This window comes from Oncorhynchus nerka, linkage group LG8, assembly GCF_034236695.1.
Source record: "Oncorhynchus nerka isolate Pitt River linkage group LG8, Oner_Uvic_2.0, whole genome shotgun sequence".
In the NCBI taxonomy this organism is placed as follows: Eukaryota; Metazoa; Chordata; class Actinopteri; order Salmoniformes; family Salmonidae; genus Oncorhynchus; species Oncorhynchus nerka.
The window spans coordinates 27399046-27414719 of NC_088403.1; the positions used below are offsets into that span (position 1 = coordinate 27399046).

General features: G+C 43.4%; 1 protein-coding gene across 2 annotated transcripts; it reads left to right on the forward strand.

The window, feature by feature from the left end:
* The first annotated feature begins 746 nt into the window (after positions 1 to 746).
* Positions 747 to 15571, forward strand: LOC115133066 (serine/threonine-protein phosphatase 6 regulatory subunit 2-like). 2 transcript variants are annotated; one of them, XM_029665917.2, is made up of 23 exons: positions 747 to 1116; positions 4138 to 4303; positions 4931 to 5185; positions 8672 to 8858; positions 8947 to 9084; positions 9222 to 9287; positions 9408 to 9634; positions 9911 to 10037; positions 10309 to 10461; positions 10635 to 10874; positions 11431 to 11495; positions 11639 to 11754; positions 11866 to 11951; positions 12089 to 12169; positions 12244 to 12341; positions 12466 to 12523; positions 12625 to 12752; positions 12868 to 13040; positions 13219 to 13300; positions 13500 to 13582; positions 13732 to 13885; positions 14229 to 14351; positions 14602 to 15571. In XM_029665917.2, the coding sequence occupies exons 3-23, from the start codon at positions 4959 to 4961 to the stop codon at positions 14651 to 14653; spliced, it is 2664 nt and encodes an 887-aa protein (XP_029521777.1). In that variant the 5' UTR covers positions 747 to 1116; positions 4138 to 4303; positions 4931 to 4958; the 3' UTR covers positions 14654 to 15571. The 2 variants fall into 2 exon arrangements, with proteins under 2 accessions (XP_029521777.1, XP_029521774.1); XM_029665914.2 differs by having other exon boundaries at positions 749 to 1116; positions 13156 to 13300.
* Positions 15572 to 15674: the final 103 nt, after the last annotated feature.

The window sequence follows — 15674 nt, forward strand, 5'->3', positions numbered from 1 at the left end:
TAAAAAATAAATGTTGCAAGGATTTGTACATAAGCTGAAAATGTCCCATGGCCTGCATCCTCACCAGACATGTCACCCATTGAGCATGTGTGGGATGCTCTGGACTGACATGTACCACAGGCACAGCATGTTCCAGTTCCCGCCAATATCCAGCAATTTTGCGCAGCCATTGAAGAAAATTGTGGGACAACATTCCACAAGCCACAATCAACAGCCTGATCAACTTTATGCGAAGGAAATGTGTTGCGCTGCATGAGGCAAATGGTGGTCACACCAGATACTAACTTTTCTGATCCACGCCCCTAACTTTAAAAAAAAAACTTATCTGTGACCAACAGGTGCATATCTGTATTCCCAGATGCGAAATCCATAGATTAGGGCCTAATGAATTTATTTAAATTGACTGATTCCCTTATATGAATTGTAACTCTAAAATCGTTGAAATAGTTGCGTTTATATTTTTGATCAGTATACTTTAAAATTACTAAAACCAACTCGAAACTGTGTAGAAAATGATAATGGCCTTTTTATACAGTTTATTGAATGTGTCCCTAATAATGACGGAAATTAAAGGTAGACAGGGTGTTCCAAAAACGATGGATAGAGAACTACATTTTGCAAATGTAGATGGTAAGGCACAGGAACATTACCAATTTTCAGTGCGGCCCTCCGGACCTAGTTGGAGACCGAATGTGGCCGCGGGGCAAAATTTGTTTGACACCCCAGCCACAGAAGAAGTCAATGCGCACTCGCCTGCGCGATAATATTCGCCATTTTGATTCGAAAATATGACCGAGTTTTTCCTGCTTTGCATGCTTGAGCTGGGAAGAGGCTAGCTTATGAATTTATGTACTGTAGAATATATGAATATATATTACGCGTAATAATATTGAATATACAAGGTACAAATGTGAGGCCTGTCCGTTGCCACGTCACGAGACAAATATCCGTGTTACCAGGTTGACAGATACTTTGCTCATACTCCTCGTCAGACTGACCCATCAAAACAAATCACGTTTGGCTAGTTCGCTAACTAACGTTAGCTATTAGCTAACGAAGGTAGGTAGCGCAACATTAGCCATACAGACGAGTGGATTGCAAACTTTGAACAAAACGGTAAGTTTCTCAGGACCAACGTTGGCTAGCTAAAGCTGGTGAGTTATTTGTGCTTGGCGACTTAAAATACCTGGTTAAGCTATCAGTACCTAGTTAGCTAAAGAGGGTTAGCTAGCTTTTGCCAATTTAGCCAGCTAAAGTTGTGTTAATGTTAACGTTGTGCTAACGCTAGTTAAATTGTATGGTAACGTTAAGTTAGCTAGCTACCTGGATAGCTAGCGACTCAGGATTCTCTACGCCTTTAACTGTGTCGAATCCCTCTGGTTTAGCCAATCTACTTTTTGCTAACTGAATTAGGTAGCTATGTCCTAGCTAGCTAACGTTAATACTAGCTGACGTTAGCTGCTGTTCAGACATTCGACGTTAGTAAGACCAAAAAGAGAAGTGAAGTTCGTTCAAGATAATGTTTCGGTTGCAAGAACTGTTAACTACCAAACACGTTACTTCCTGCATTTGTGAAGATATACTTGTTGCGGAAAATTCCACACCGTTGTAAAATTATAGTTGTCTAGAAACAAATCGACGGTCTTGGAATTTCTATCCATTGAACAAACAAACTCAACCCCGTTTCCAACTGCAGGGCAAGGGTTTGGCACTGCCAGCGTTACCTTATAAATAATCAGATGTCAAGTCTTCAAGTAGTGAATAGAAGTAGCCAGCAAGTACTACTGTAGTGACTTGAAGTAAACAGAAATGTGAGCTTCCAACACTCAGCAGTTGATGTGCATTTCTTGCCAAGGCCACCACCATGTAATTTTACAGCTCTACAGAACACTTGTCCCTGCATTGTCAGACAAGGAGGGATAGTAACCCTAAACCATCTTGCAAATGTATTTTCAGAGAAATTATCAACACGTAAAAGTATAATTTTGGGGGGTTGATGTCAATAAAACAATAATAGAAAAAATATTATATACATGTTTACCTGAGACAATCCTACAAATAATAATAATATACACTTTGACAACTGTAGCAATGTATACATGTCCATTGGAGAGTGGGGGCAGGGTAAGTATACTGTCCGCATCTAAATAATGGAAGTGGGGAGAACAGTCTGAGGTTCTTCGTAGGCTTACAGACAAAATGGTCATGTTTGTAAAAGCAGTTATCCAAAACCAACCACATCTTGAATCCTAGGTCTAAGGTGGCAACAAAAACGAGCGTCTTAAATGGGGCTCCCTTGAATGGGGCTTGCTACTTTTGTTAGCAACTCATGGAGAAGCACAACTGCAGGTGCCTAGCAGTGCAACCAACTGAGACCGATAAGCACCTAATTAGGAAATGGGAGAGCCTGGCTATGTCCCAATTATCTTCGATAGCCTCCTTTCCCTATCAACTCTCCTTCATAACCACTGATCGTAGTAGACTTAATTAGTTTCCACCATCTTGCTTTTGCAAGAAACAGCCATATATCCGACATCACAACTATGAAATAGGAAGTTCCGACGAGCATGTGAACGAACGCTGCGTTACTACGCTGCCCCATAAGCCACTTGCTTTGCTTAATGACAGGCTACTGTTAGGTCATAGCATCCAGTTGATTGCTCTTCAACCATTGTTCTTTTCATCATTTACTCTATTAGCCAGTGGACTGTTTTGTTGAAGATGCCCCTGGTGACTTCTATTTTAGATGAGAAGTCAAGTTTGAGCTTTTTCCTGTGTAGCGTTCACGGGGGAGCACTCTAGGGGTTATAGTTGCGCTAGTGTGCTCTGTATAAATGTATGCCGGGTGGACTCTCCCGCACATGCAGGATTGTCCAAATAAGAGGAAAAAGTAGGAAACACTTTGATTTCCTTTTTCAGACCCATTATTGTGTTGTGTGGGCGGCCAGTCAGTGTTGTATTGCACAGGCCAGCACATTCGTCTTTTGTTGACTAAGCAAGTTAGTTTGACTTTGTCCCTTCTAACATGCCTGAATAATGGTCTTGATAGGCTAGTTGGTGTGTTTATCATAGCAACCATAGACAACAGATTATTCTAAACTATTCTCATTTCCTGTCTGTAGTTGTGGTTGCCTAGGCTATAGCTTATAGCTAGGTTGTTTAGTGTGAGATGCTGACGTCAAGAACAGTGAAGTAGCTAGAGCTAACCACAACCTTTTCACATTAGTGATGTATGAGTGAGGGTCCAGGAAAGGATAAGTGTGCATTAGATGCTTTTACTTCTGCATATATTTTAAAGCATACAGGTAATAATTATTGTAGTAGCTAGGCAGCAACCCCTGGTAGTCAGCCCAGTGTTCATACATTAGACTTAAGACAAAATACTCATGAATTTGACTGTAATTGGTAGCCTATGCAAGCCTATAATCTATTTAAAAATGCTTGTCTCATTTCATAAAGCATTTGCATAGGCCTAACAAGACCCGAAGCATGTATCTGGAATTTTGTTTAAGATTTTCCAGCCGGCATCTTAGTTGATGGCATGCCCATTTTTCTGTGTGAGCCTGTCCATTGTTGGCCAAAATACCATTCACTACTATCTTCAAGTAATTAAGTTAGCTGGAGTTATTTTGTTGTTTGTGTTATTGACGACACAACACTAAGCGTTGCACATTTCACCGTTGTTAGGCTAAGTTGAGTTGATATGTTAGTCTAGGCCTTGTTCTCTTTTTTTAATAAACCACAAGGCAAGTCAGGACAGGCTGTTGGCACATCAGTTCATTGTCTCATTCATAAAACTGAAAGCGAAGAGTTCTATAGAAGCAGGTTGACTTAGGGTTTGGCTACTCTAGGCTAAGATTTCAAAAGTCAAACCCCACTACAGCTTTCTCACTAGCAGTCTACTAACTAGAAGGCTATGTCATGACCCTATAACTAATGACAGCCAGACAAACGTCTTTCTCTAATAGCTCTGTTCAGAATCCTCGTTGTAATGTCGAATAAATCTGATGCAACACAGTCATCTTTAAACACAAGATGCATATAATACTGCTGCTGACTAATAATAGATGACTTTGCGATCAGATGCAAGGTCCTATGTGAATTTAATTATAATCCCCATCCCCTTGTCTCTCTCAGGTTATGGTGAGCCTTTCAGTGTGTTGTGTACTAAGGATGCCTGTGTTCTAAGAGGAGACCCATGTTGATAAATGCCAGGCCTTGCCACGCTCTCTGCTGTCTGCACAAACACAAATGCCTGCCTTTGAGGGAGGTCTGATTAAAGATACCCACATTTAATCTGCTGGTAAGCACAATTACTGGATGTTACATCTCAAATGATATCTGTAATGAGTTTGTTGTTCATGTGTGGACCGAGTCAGTGACCATGTTTGCTGTTTTTAGATGTTCCTGCTTCATTGTTTTCATCTGTTTCTTTGTATTTCCCCTGTTACCCTCCCTACCACGCATGAACCTCAGCTCTTTTAATCTCCTTTTTCTTCCTCATTAATTTGATTTATTTTAATCTCAAAGCGCTTCAAAAAACAAACAAGCAATATCATGAGTAGCCTAGCTTTAGTTAGCTATGTCAAACAATACATCATGAGTAGCCTAGCTATAGTTGGCTAGGTCAACCAATAAGTCATCGTCATGAGTTAGTTGGCTAGTTCAAACAATAGAGTGCATGCATCCTTTAAAGATGGAGATGGACAGTTCATGGCTTGCTCAGAGGACTGTAGTCAGGGAGATGGTGGTGATCTTGTAGAGGGCTACATAACCACCAGAAATGTGCAGAAAAACTAAACGTCTAATAAAAAAATAAAAATAATTAAAACCAATATTTAAAGGAGCTCTCTGCTTAGTCTACTACAAGGGCACCATGCCAATATTGCGTCCCTCTCTCTCTCTCTCACTCTCTCCTTCCTTCTCCTAGGGCTGTGCCCCCTGTCCAAGCAGCCACCATGTTCTGGAAGTTTGACCTGCACACCACGTCCCACATCGACCAGCTGCTGGACCGGGAGGACGTGACTTTGCGGGAGCTCATGGAGGAGGATGATGTCCTGCAGGAGTGCAAGGCACAGAACCGCCGGCTGCTGCTCTTCCTCTCCCAGGACCACTGCATGACAGAGCTGGTCAACCTCATCACCACAGAGCCCCCTGCTGACTTAGAGGAGAAGAGCCGCTTTAAGTGAGAGAAAAGGGTCACCCCAGGGGAAAGAGGGGATGTGTATTGAGAGGGCACATTCAGCCCATGTACAGTGGGGCAAAAAAGTATTTAGTCAGCCACCAATTGTGCAAGTTCTCCCACTTAAAAAGATGAGAGGCCTGTAATTTTCATCATAGATACACTTCAACTATGACAGACAAAATGAGAAAAGAAAATCACATTGAAGGATTTTTAATGAATTTATTTGCAAATTATGGTGGAAAATAAGTATTTGGTCACCTACAAACAAGCAAGATTTCTGGCTCTCACAGACCTGTAACTTCTTTAAGAGGCTCCTCTGCCCTCCACTCGTTACCTGTATTAATGGCACCTGTTTGAACTTGTTATCAGTATAAAAAAGACACCTGTCCACAACCTCAAACAGTCACACTCCAAACTCCACTATGACCAAGACCAAAGAGCTGTCAAAGGACACCAGAAACAAAATTGTAGACCTGCACCAGGCTGGGAAGACTGAATCTGCAATAGGTAAGCAGCTTGGTTTGAAGAAATCAACCGTGGGAGCAATTATTAGGAAATGGAAGACCTACAAGACCACTGATAATCTCCCTCGATCTGGGGCTCCACGCAAGATCTCACCCGTGGGGTCAAAATGATCACAAGAACGGTGAGCAAAAATCCCAGAACCACACGGGGGGACCTAGTGAATGACCTGCAGAGAGCTGGGACCAAAGTAACAAAGCCAACCATCAGTAACACACTACGCCGCCAGGGACTCAAATCCTGCAGTGCCAGACGTGTCCCCCTGCTTAAAGACGTGTCCCCCTGCTTAACCCAGTACATGGAGTTTGCTGGAGAGCATTTGAACGATCCAGAAGAAGATTGGGAGAATGTCATATGGTCAGATGAAACCAAAATATAACTTTTTGGTAAAAACTCAACTCGTTGTGTTTGGAGGACAAAGAATGCTGAGTTGCATCCAAAGAACACCATACCTACTGTGAAGCATGGGGGTGGAAACATCATGCTTTGGGGCTGTTTTTCTGCAAAGGGACCAGGACGTCTGATCCGTGTAAAGGAAAGAATGAATGGGGCCATGTATCGTGAGATTTTGAGTGAAAACCCTCCTTCCATCAGCAAGGGCATTGAAGATGAAACGTGGCTGGGTCTTTCAGCATGACAATGATCCCAAACACACCGCCCGGGCAACGAAGGAGTGGCTTCGTAAGATGCATTTCAAGGTCCTGAAGTGGCCTAGCCAGTCTCCAGATCTCAACCCCATAGAAAATCTTTGGAGGGAGTTGAAAGTCTGTGTTGCCCAGCAACAGCCCCAAAACATCACTGATCTAGAGGAGATCTGCATGGAGGAATGGGCCAAAATACCAGCAACAGTGTGTGAAAACCTTGTGAAGACTTACAGAAAACGTTTAACCTCTGCCATTGCCAACAAAGGGTATATAACAAAGTATTGAGAAACTTTTGTTATTGACCAAATACTTATTTTCCACCATAATTTGCAAATAAATTCATTAAAAATCTAATTTGGTCTGTCATAGTTGAAGTGTACCTATGATGAAAATTACAGGCCTCGTCTTTTTAAGTGGGAGAACTTGCACAATTGGTGGCTGACTAAATACTTTTTTGCCCCACTGTATACTATTTCATTATTGTAAGAGAATCTGTGCTTAACAAAGAATAGTTTTAATTAAATAAATATTCAAATACACCCTATGCTTAAGCCATCATGGACTGACCTTTCCTCTAAAGACCAGTTGTACAAAATGAAAGGGGCTTCTCTGTAACATGCTCTGACATGGCCTGGGTTCTATGCTCAGTGGATAAGTGCCAACCTAAGACCAGCATGCATACACTATTATGTTCTTTGTTTTCCTGTGATTCTCAATGTCAAACAAACGAAGAGATCCCTGTCTAGAGCGAAAGAGCTTGTCTGTGGGGTCTAGTCTTCGTCTTGTAACCCCGGGGGGGTTTATCCCATCTGCTCATCACTCCCAACACCACTGCCTTCCAACCATTTTTTTGTGGCAGCCACTCCCCAAGAACATGAATAAAACCACCAGAGGAAAGGTTCTTACCCCAGAGCCATAACTCCTTCACACTGAAAACGCATATGTTTGACATTGAGAAAGCACAACCAGTTAGATTTTAACCCATAGCCATCAGTATTGGTTCTTATCCTAGAGCCACAACACCTTCACAGTTCATACGTGCTTCTGCATATGATTGACATTGAGAATTTGTGAAAGCACCAACAAACAACTAGTTAGTTTTGAACCCACGACCATCTTACGCCAGAGCCACTGACTACTTCACTATACATGTTCTCTTCATACAGTTGAGGTTGAGTAGAACAAACAAGCACAACCAGCTAGATTCAAACATTTTACCCAATGGTCTTACCTCATACTCCCCAAAAAATACAGTTCTCTTTGAATATTTGATCTTAAGAATTGTTTAAACAATAACACCGCCTGCTAGATTTGAACCCACAAATTTAGACGTGAGGCCAGGTTGTTATCTCACCCACTGTCTCCTCCAGAATGGGATGTTTCTTTGAAAATGTTAAATATAAAAGTTGGGATTCAATCCCTATATAATAGGAATTGTGGCTTTTTAAAGGCAATTTCGATTGAGCAGACATATTACATTATTGCATCTCCGTGCAAGAGGTGTCACTACAGTCCCTGGTTTGAGTCCAGGCTGTTTCACATCCGGCCGTGATTGGTGGTGCATAATTGGCCCAGCGTCCGGGTTTGGCTGGGGTAGGCTGTCATTGTAAATAAGAATTTGTTTTTAACTGACTAAATAGATAAAAGGTTACCGTGAAAGGGATCTCTGCAAAAATAGGAACATAGCCTTTAAAAGCAACAATGCCTATAACTCGTAATTGGATTGAATCCTGAATTTAGTGGGAGCCAAGATATATTTTTGAAGGCTTTTTTTTAAGGTTGAAGACTGATAATTGACAGTAGAAACACTGTTTTGAACTCCACGTCATGAACTGGGAACAGAACTCCCAGTGCCATGATAGATGCCTCTGAATTAGTTCATGTTTTTAGGTTGCTCCTTTAATGTAACAGAAGAGTACAACAGGTGGCGTTGGGTTTGAAACATGCCCAGAGATCCTATTACATTACTATTCTAATTCCTAATTGTATGCATGCCCTCTTGTGGACAACATCTCGCCCTCAAAAGTAGCTTACAAGACACAAAGAACACCATATAGGCCCTGTTTCCCAAAAGCATCTTAAGGTTGATTTAGGATAGGATGCTATGGTTCTAACGAAGAACTTAGTCTTAAGATACTTTTGGGAAACTGGGCCCTGGTCTTGATGGGGTCTGTTAACATAGCATACACAATGTGGTCTTCAGCATACTCAGTCCAATAAACATGAATTCAGAATTGACAATGAGCATTGTCAGAATATTTCCAAACATCGTAAAAGTAATATTTCAAGAATTAATACACTGTACACCTCCCTCCCACAGGTTCCCTAACATCGCCTGTGAGCTCTTGACATCAGACGTGTCCCTTATCAACGACAAGTTGGGCGGGGACACGTCACTCCTGGAGACTCTCTACCACTTCCTGGAGCAGGACCCGCCCCTCAACCCGCTACTAGCCAGCTTCTTCAGCAAGACCATCGGCAACCTCATCGCTAGGAAAACAGAACAGGTAACCTCAATGCCCAATAAGTTATAAAGGTGGATAAAGAAAGTGTAAGGACCTACCTGGAGCTCACCAAACGTCTCTTTTGCTCCAGGTAATCTCCTTCCTGAGGAAAAAGGATGGCTTCATCGGCCTGGTGCTGAAACACATTGACGCTTCCGCAATGATGGACCTGCTGCTTCGCCTCATCAGCTGTGTGGAGCCTGCCCCCTTGAGACAAGAGGTCCTTAATGTAAGCTGCCACTGTCTGCCAGCTATTCCTGTTCTCATAAATGTTGTGTTCAATTATAAATATAATTTCTTATTGACTTGGGAGTCTTGTATTTCTCGCATTCATTCCCTGTCATACTTTTTCTTTCCTGATCTCAGTGGCTGAGCGAAGAGAAGCTGATTCAGAGACTCACAGAGCTCATCCATACAGGCAAAGACGAGGAAGTGAGTTATAGACCGTAGTCTGATATTGCAGTATTCTCCTGGACAAGGCATGGCAGTTGATATTAACTATCTGGTCAGAAGTATGAATCCTGATTTGCATGAATCTTTATTTTTTTCCAGAGACAATCAAATGCGTCTCAGACGCTTTGTGACATCATCCGCCTTAGTCGAGACCAGGCCAATCAGATGCAGGAGAATGTTGAAACCGACCCCTTATTGGCTGTTCTAGAGTCGCAGGAGAGCGTAGCGAGGCTCCTGAAGACTATGTTTGAGGGGGAGAGGAGTGAGGCCTCCATTGTTAACGGAACTCAAGTGCTACTTACCTTACTGGAGACCAGGAGGTCCGGGTGAGTGGAACAACTGTTCTCTCTCCTCATATGTACTCTCCCTCCCTCATATCTCTTTCCATTGCCTTGTCCAGAAACAACCTCTAGCCACTTGTGGACATCTTAAAAGGACATGATAGATTTAAGCAATATGGTAATACATCCACCTTGCCTTCTGATAGGCTGTCTGGATTTATCACCACAAATGCTTAAGGCAGGGGCTAAAGGTTGTTTCTAGACGGGGACCATCTCTCCAGCTATTTTAGCATGTGAACACCCTCGTTCTCTCTCCGTCAGGTTGGAGGGGCTGATGGATCTCTATTCTCAGGGATATGAAAGGTCTTACACTGTCAACAGCAGTATTCTACATGCCATTGAGCCCCATCTAAAGGACTTCCAGCAGCTTCTCCTGAATCCCCCCAAGGTAAGGACATACAGTAAGGCCGTATGCCTGTGGCTGATCAATTTACAGTGGTCAGTGGGAACGAGAGACTGTCATGAAACATACAAATACTTAAAAAAAAATTTTTTGATTATGTTGGAGGCCAACAGACAGTATAAAATTATGGTTGGAATTTTCTGCAAACTGTTCGGGGGGTTTACCAACCATTAACACACAATTGAATCAACTTGTTCAACAGTTCTTCCTGTATACAATGACTGTTTAGTAATTGAATTGAACATGGTGTGTGTAGAAAAGTGCAATACTGACGACCGTTGGCCTTCTGGAGGAGCCGCTGGGGAACGCCCGCCTTCACGTGGCCCGGCTAGTGGCCGCCCTGCTGCAGACCAGCGCCCCCAGTGTCTGTCAGGAGCTCTGCAAGCTCACCACCATGGACCAGCTACTGGTGTGTCTGCACTGCCGGGACTCATCAACTTGTCATTATCTCTCTCTTTCGCATTCATTCATTTGTTCACACTCTGGCACTTTTCTTTACCTCTCTGTCGTTCACATTCTTGTTCTGTCACTCAGTCACTTACCATCGGTCACCACGGTTCTCTCGCTCTTTGCTCTCTACAGGACCTGTTCTTCAAGTACTCATGGAATAACTTCTTGCACTTCCAAGTGGAGCTGTGTGTGGCGTCCATCTTGAACCACTCTGTCCCAGAGGAGCGGCCCATCCCTGGCCTCCAGAACCACGAGGAGAAGCCCCCAGCAGGCCCAGAGAACCAGGGGGAGGCAGGAGGTGAAGCTGGGGAGCCAGCCAAGGCCAGTGACTCGGTGGAGGAGACCACCCTTCACAACACCCTGGTGGCACATGTAGGTGGCTTGGCAGCTCTGTCTGTCTATGTGCAGTAATAGCCGGGTGTAAAACATTTATTTGCTTATGAGCCCTTCTTTACTATGCAGAGTTTACAACAAAAATAGTAGCATAAGATAAATAAAATCAATGTGCAGAGGTTCAAGGTAGACTGTCTGTACATAAAGGCAGGGTAAAGTTACTAGGCATAAGGATATATGAACAGAGTAACAGCAGCAAATTGAGTGTGGGTTTTGTCAATGAAGTGTGTATATATAGTGTAGTGCAGGGGTATTCAACTCTTACCTTACGAAGTCTAGAGCCTGCTGGTTATCTGTTCTACCGGATTATTCATTGCACCCACCTGGTGTCCCAGGTCTAAATCAGTCCCTGATTAGAGGGGAACAATGAAACAACACAGTGGAACTGGCTTCGAGATCCAGCGTTGAGTTTGAGGGGTCTAGTGAGTGTGTGTAGAGTCAGTGCAGATAGTTTGGGTACCTTTAAGACTATTTAGGGGGTAGAAGCCATCTCGGAGCTTATTGGTCCGAGAGTGTTAAACATTGTCTTCCTCAGCTCTTCCAGAAGTGTCGGTTGGTACAGAGGATCCTGGACGCCTGGGAGGAGAACGATCAAATACAGTAAGACAACATGTCACAGACGCTCAAATCTGGGGAACAACAGCTTTTGCTATTGTCCAGTATTGTTTCACTACAATAGTGGTATCTAACATGATAGTAGTGTCTGTTAGAGGTCATTAACCGGTGTGTGGTTTTTTTCTCAGGGCGGAGGGTGGCACTAGGAGAGGTAACATGGGTCACCTGACCAGGATGGCCAACATGGTGGTACAGAACCTAGAGAAAGGACCAGTCCAGTCCCAGATCAGTGACCTCATCAAAGGTATGCGTGTTTTGATGAGCTGCCAGATTAACACTTCTGTATTCAGAAAAGAATAGCAAAGAATGTTACTGTGCCTGGGTGAGTGCTTAGAACTGGTCTGTGATATTGCAGAGTTGCCAGAGGACTGCAGAGGACGCTGGGAGAGCTTTGTGGATGAGACTCTGAGAGAGACCAACAGGAGAAACACAGTGGAACTGGTATCAACCATTCAGTCACCATCTCTGTCTCGCCACACACAAAGATGCTTTTTCCCTTGCTCAATCATGCAAGCATTCCCTTCTACACATTCTGTCATTTCCTCACTCTAATTCTCTGTCTGTCCTGTGTGTCCCAGGTGAGCACCCATAACCTGCACTCCTCCAGTGAAGATGATGATATGGAGAGTCCCTTCCCCAACGATCTGTCACTCCAACAGGTAGGAAGCCACATTTGTCTACCCATGAGGAAATATAATTATTTTGAAAGGACTAAATTCATGTCCCCCCCCAGGCTTTCTCAGACTATCAGATCCAGCAGATGACTGCCAACTTTGTGGATCAGTTTGGGTTCAACGATGAGGAGTTCAGTGAGCATGATGAAAACATCAAGTGAGTTTACTCAATCGTTCCACTATTCCTTCTCCAATAACCAGAAATCAGCTTTGAAACAGACTGCTATGACAAAGACCTCTGGGGGCTAACAGCTGCTATTTTGTTTCCTTCCTTTCCTAAGTGCCACATTTGACCGGATTGCAGAAATAAACTTCAATCTAGATGCTGATGATAATAGTGTAAGTTGTTGTATTGTTATGTAAATGTCTACCAGCTTCATTGTGTGTGTAGTGAAAGTTAAATGTTTACATGCGTTTCCCTCTCCCTGTGTTGAATGCAGGCCAACGCTACTGCCTTTGAGGCCTGCTGTAAAGAGAGGATACGTCAGTTTGACGATGCTGAAGAGGAGGAGGACATTTGGGAGGAGAAGGAGATTAACTATGCAACACAAGTCAAATCCAGAACAAGGTTGGTAAAAATTCAAGATGCAAAAACAAAGTAGGGGATGTTATGTTAATGTGCAGCTCTATCGATTTCTCATCAAACCGCTCTTCTCTTTCTCTCCCGTGTGTGTGTGTGTCAGATTTGGGGTGTCCCACACCTCAGAGAGCAGTCTGGAGAACGGGGGTCGGGAGCGGGACCGCGGGTCGGGTTCTGACGAGGACGACGACTCCAGACAGAGCGCCTCAGCTCCAGGCAGCCTGGAGGAGAGCAAGGACAACACTCCCAGTACACCTGGCAATCAATCAGCTACTTGTAAACTATGCTTATTAACCATTTTTACTCAACCAATTAGACAATCATTAATGGTCTCCACTTGGCAAAAAACATTATTGTAGACTTTATCCTCTTACCATGTTATCATGTGAAGGTCCAAGCTGGACAGCGAGTTTCGGGGAAGCTGGGGGTAACTCGTCCTCTCCGGGTCCTGCAGGCTGGGATTCCCCAGGGGGGAGTGGAGGAGACAAACAAGAGGCAGGTTGGGCCAACTTCACAGAGTTCCAACCTTTCAGCAGGTGGGAACCAAACACTCTCCACACAGTTTTATATACATTTGATATTATTGTCTGGGATATTGTAACTTGTCAATTTATCATGTTTTTAGTAAGCCCTTTTTAAATCACCAACATAAGATGTTGTTTACTTCATTGTGTGACATACCTAGTGGTGTGTTGTCAGTTCTCTGTACCTGAAGCTTACCTCCTCTCCCTGCAGCCCAGAGGTTGGCCCTAGATGCAGCTCTCCCGTAGGCAGCAGTGACGCAGACAAACAAGTCAAACTGGGTCCAGACAAGAGTGGTGAGTGTGGGATGATGGGAGGTTTCAGCCACCTGACATTTGACCTAGCTCCCCCTTGTGGAGACATTCACTATTGCATTGAGAACAAAACATGTTACAAGGCTTTCATTATCGCTTTGGCTTGTGCGTTAAAGTGATTGTGTGTCCAGGTGCGAGCCCCTCTGCCGGTGGTGAGTGGCCGGTGGGTGAGGGTAGGAAGGCTCCCCTCGTAGCCTCAGATAGCAGCTCCTCCGGGGGCTCCGACAGCGAGGACGATGACAAGACTGCCTCCACAGAAACCACCAAGAATGCTGAAGTCAAAAGGTTTGTTTAACAAGAGTTAAACTCATGCACAGTAAATGCTAAAACATTTTCTGTTGAAGTCCACTCAAGCCTTATATAGTACCCATGTAAATAAACATCTATATTTGAAACATAACTACCACATTGAAGTAATTATACACTGGACTTGAAATGAAATTACTGGATTCAGAGTTTGGAAATCCAGGGAGCTTCCCATGAATGTACTTTACTGGAGAGGAAGAATCACTAGCATTTATAGAAATAAAAATGTAAAAGAGTTGGAGTGGTGTAGCTACCAAAATACAGTTGAACAACACTTCTGTTGAAGACTGACTAACAAGCAACCTAACCTTTCCTCTGCTAGTGAGGCGAACCCCATCCCTCTGGAAAAGCTGTCCCTCACGGACACTCTCAAGTCCCCCCCAAAGGCACAGCTTGCAGCAGACACACTGCCAGCCTCGGCCCCCACCTCTCAGACAGACAACAAGTAGGTGCCAGCTCATGTGTGTACAAATAATGCATGCTTGCAAGTAGAGATCCCAGGCAGTTTAGGGCAAAATAATATTCTAGCAACCTGGTTTCCTTTTCCAAGCCAGAGCCAAGACACGTCTGGATGTTGAACAATTTACTGTGAACTCTAGCCTGCCAGAGAAGGAGAGGTGGTCTGCAATGTAGGATTATGTTATCACCCTCTTACTTTGTCTCCCATCTTCTCTACACCTTCTTCCCCCCTCCAGAGAGGATCCATCAGAGTGCCCAGAGATGCCAGCAGTCAACGGGCCTGTCTGAGGGGCAGACAGTCCTATACCCCAGACTGGTGTGATAGACTGTGCCATTTCCAGGGAGACCACCCCCTCCCAAATAACCTCACTGCAACCTACAGTGTTTTAATGAATCACGCTGCCATGTTATTGGACCTGGACACTGCCAATCAACACCAATAATGGGGAGAGGAGACATGTAAAAGCAAACAGGCAGAACAGTGTAGAGGAAATTGTCTTCAAAGCCTTTTCTAATGTTGCACATAAATACGTGTGGTTTTATTGTAGCAGTGATCTCTTTTAAACAACTGAAATCTGAGAGGAGTATAAAGTTTTTCTGAAGGATTTGTTCTCGTACTCTTTTCAAATGGTTGGACCTGAGTAGTAAGGAGCGGATAGCACAGGTCAACTCAACGAAATGATGCCTCAACAATAAATACCTTTCTGAACATGTTTTCCTTGAGCTTAAAAGGCACTTATGCAGCCATTTTTACTGTACATTATAGGACAATGTTAAGTGTTCTGCCATTTTGTCTCTCTCTCAGATCAAGGTTTTAACCAAACCTGTTTTTTTTGTCATGGAAAAACATCTATTCTTGTACCTCACTAGTTCTGAATGTTTTAAAGTGTCCAAGGAGAAGGGTGGGTCAAGAAACACAGTATTAGTCTTCTGCTCATGTGCAATAATGACAATTAGCCATTTTATTTAAATCAACTTTTAGTGTTGTCAGAAGGAAGACTCATTCGGTATAGTTATGGGCCAACTAATTTGGATATAAACTGAACAAGGTTTTGACTTGTTACTGCATGTATAACCGGTTCTCCGTTGACCTAGCTAGTGAGCTGAGACCTGATTGTATTTGACTTTTATTTGCTATCCCCCTTAAAATCAACCACCTATATTCAAATATCTACATTTTAAAGTAAATTTTACAAGCAATCTTGAGCACTGTGTTAATGTTCTGTTATTCCTAAACACTTACAGGGCAGGAGCTGTCTTTGAGAGGGTCAACTTTGGGCTCTGCTAAATACCTCTAGTGCAGTGCTTC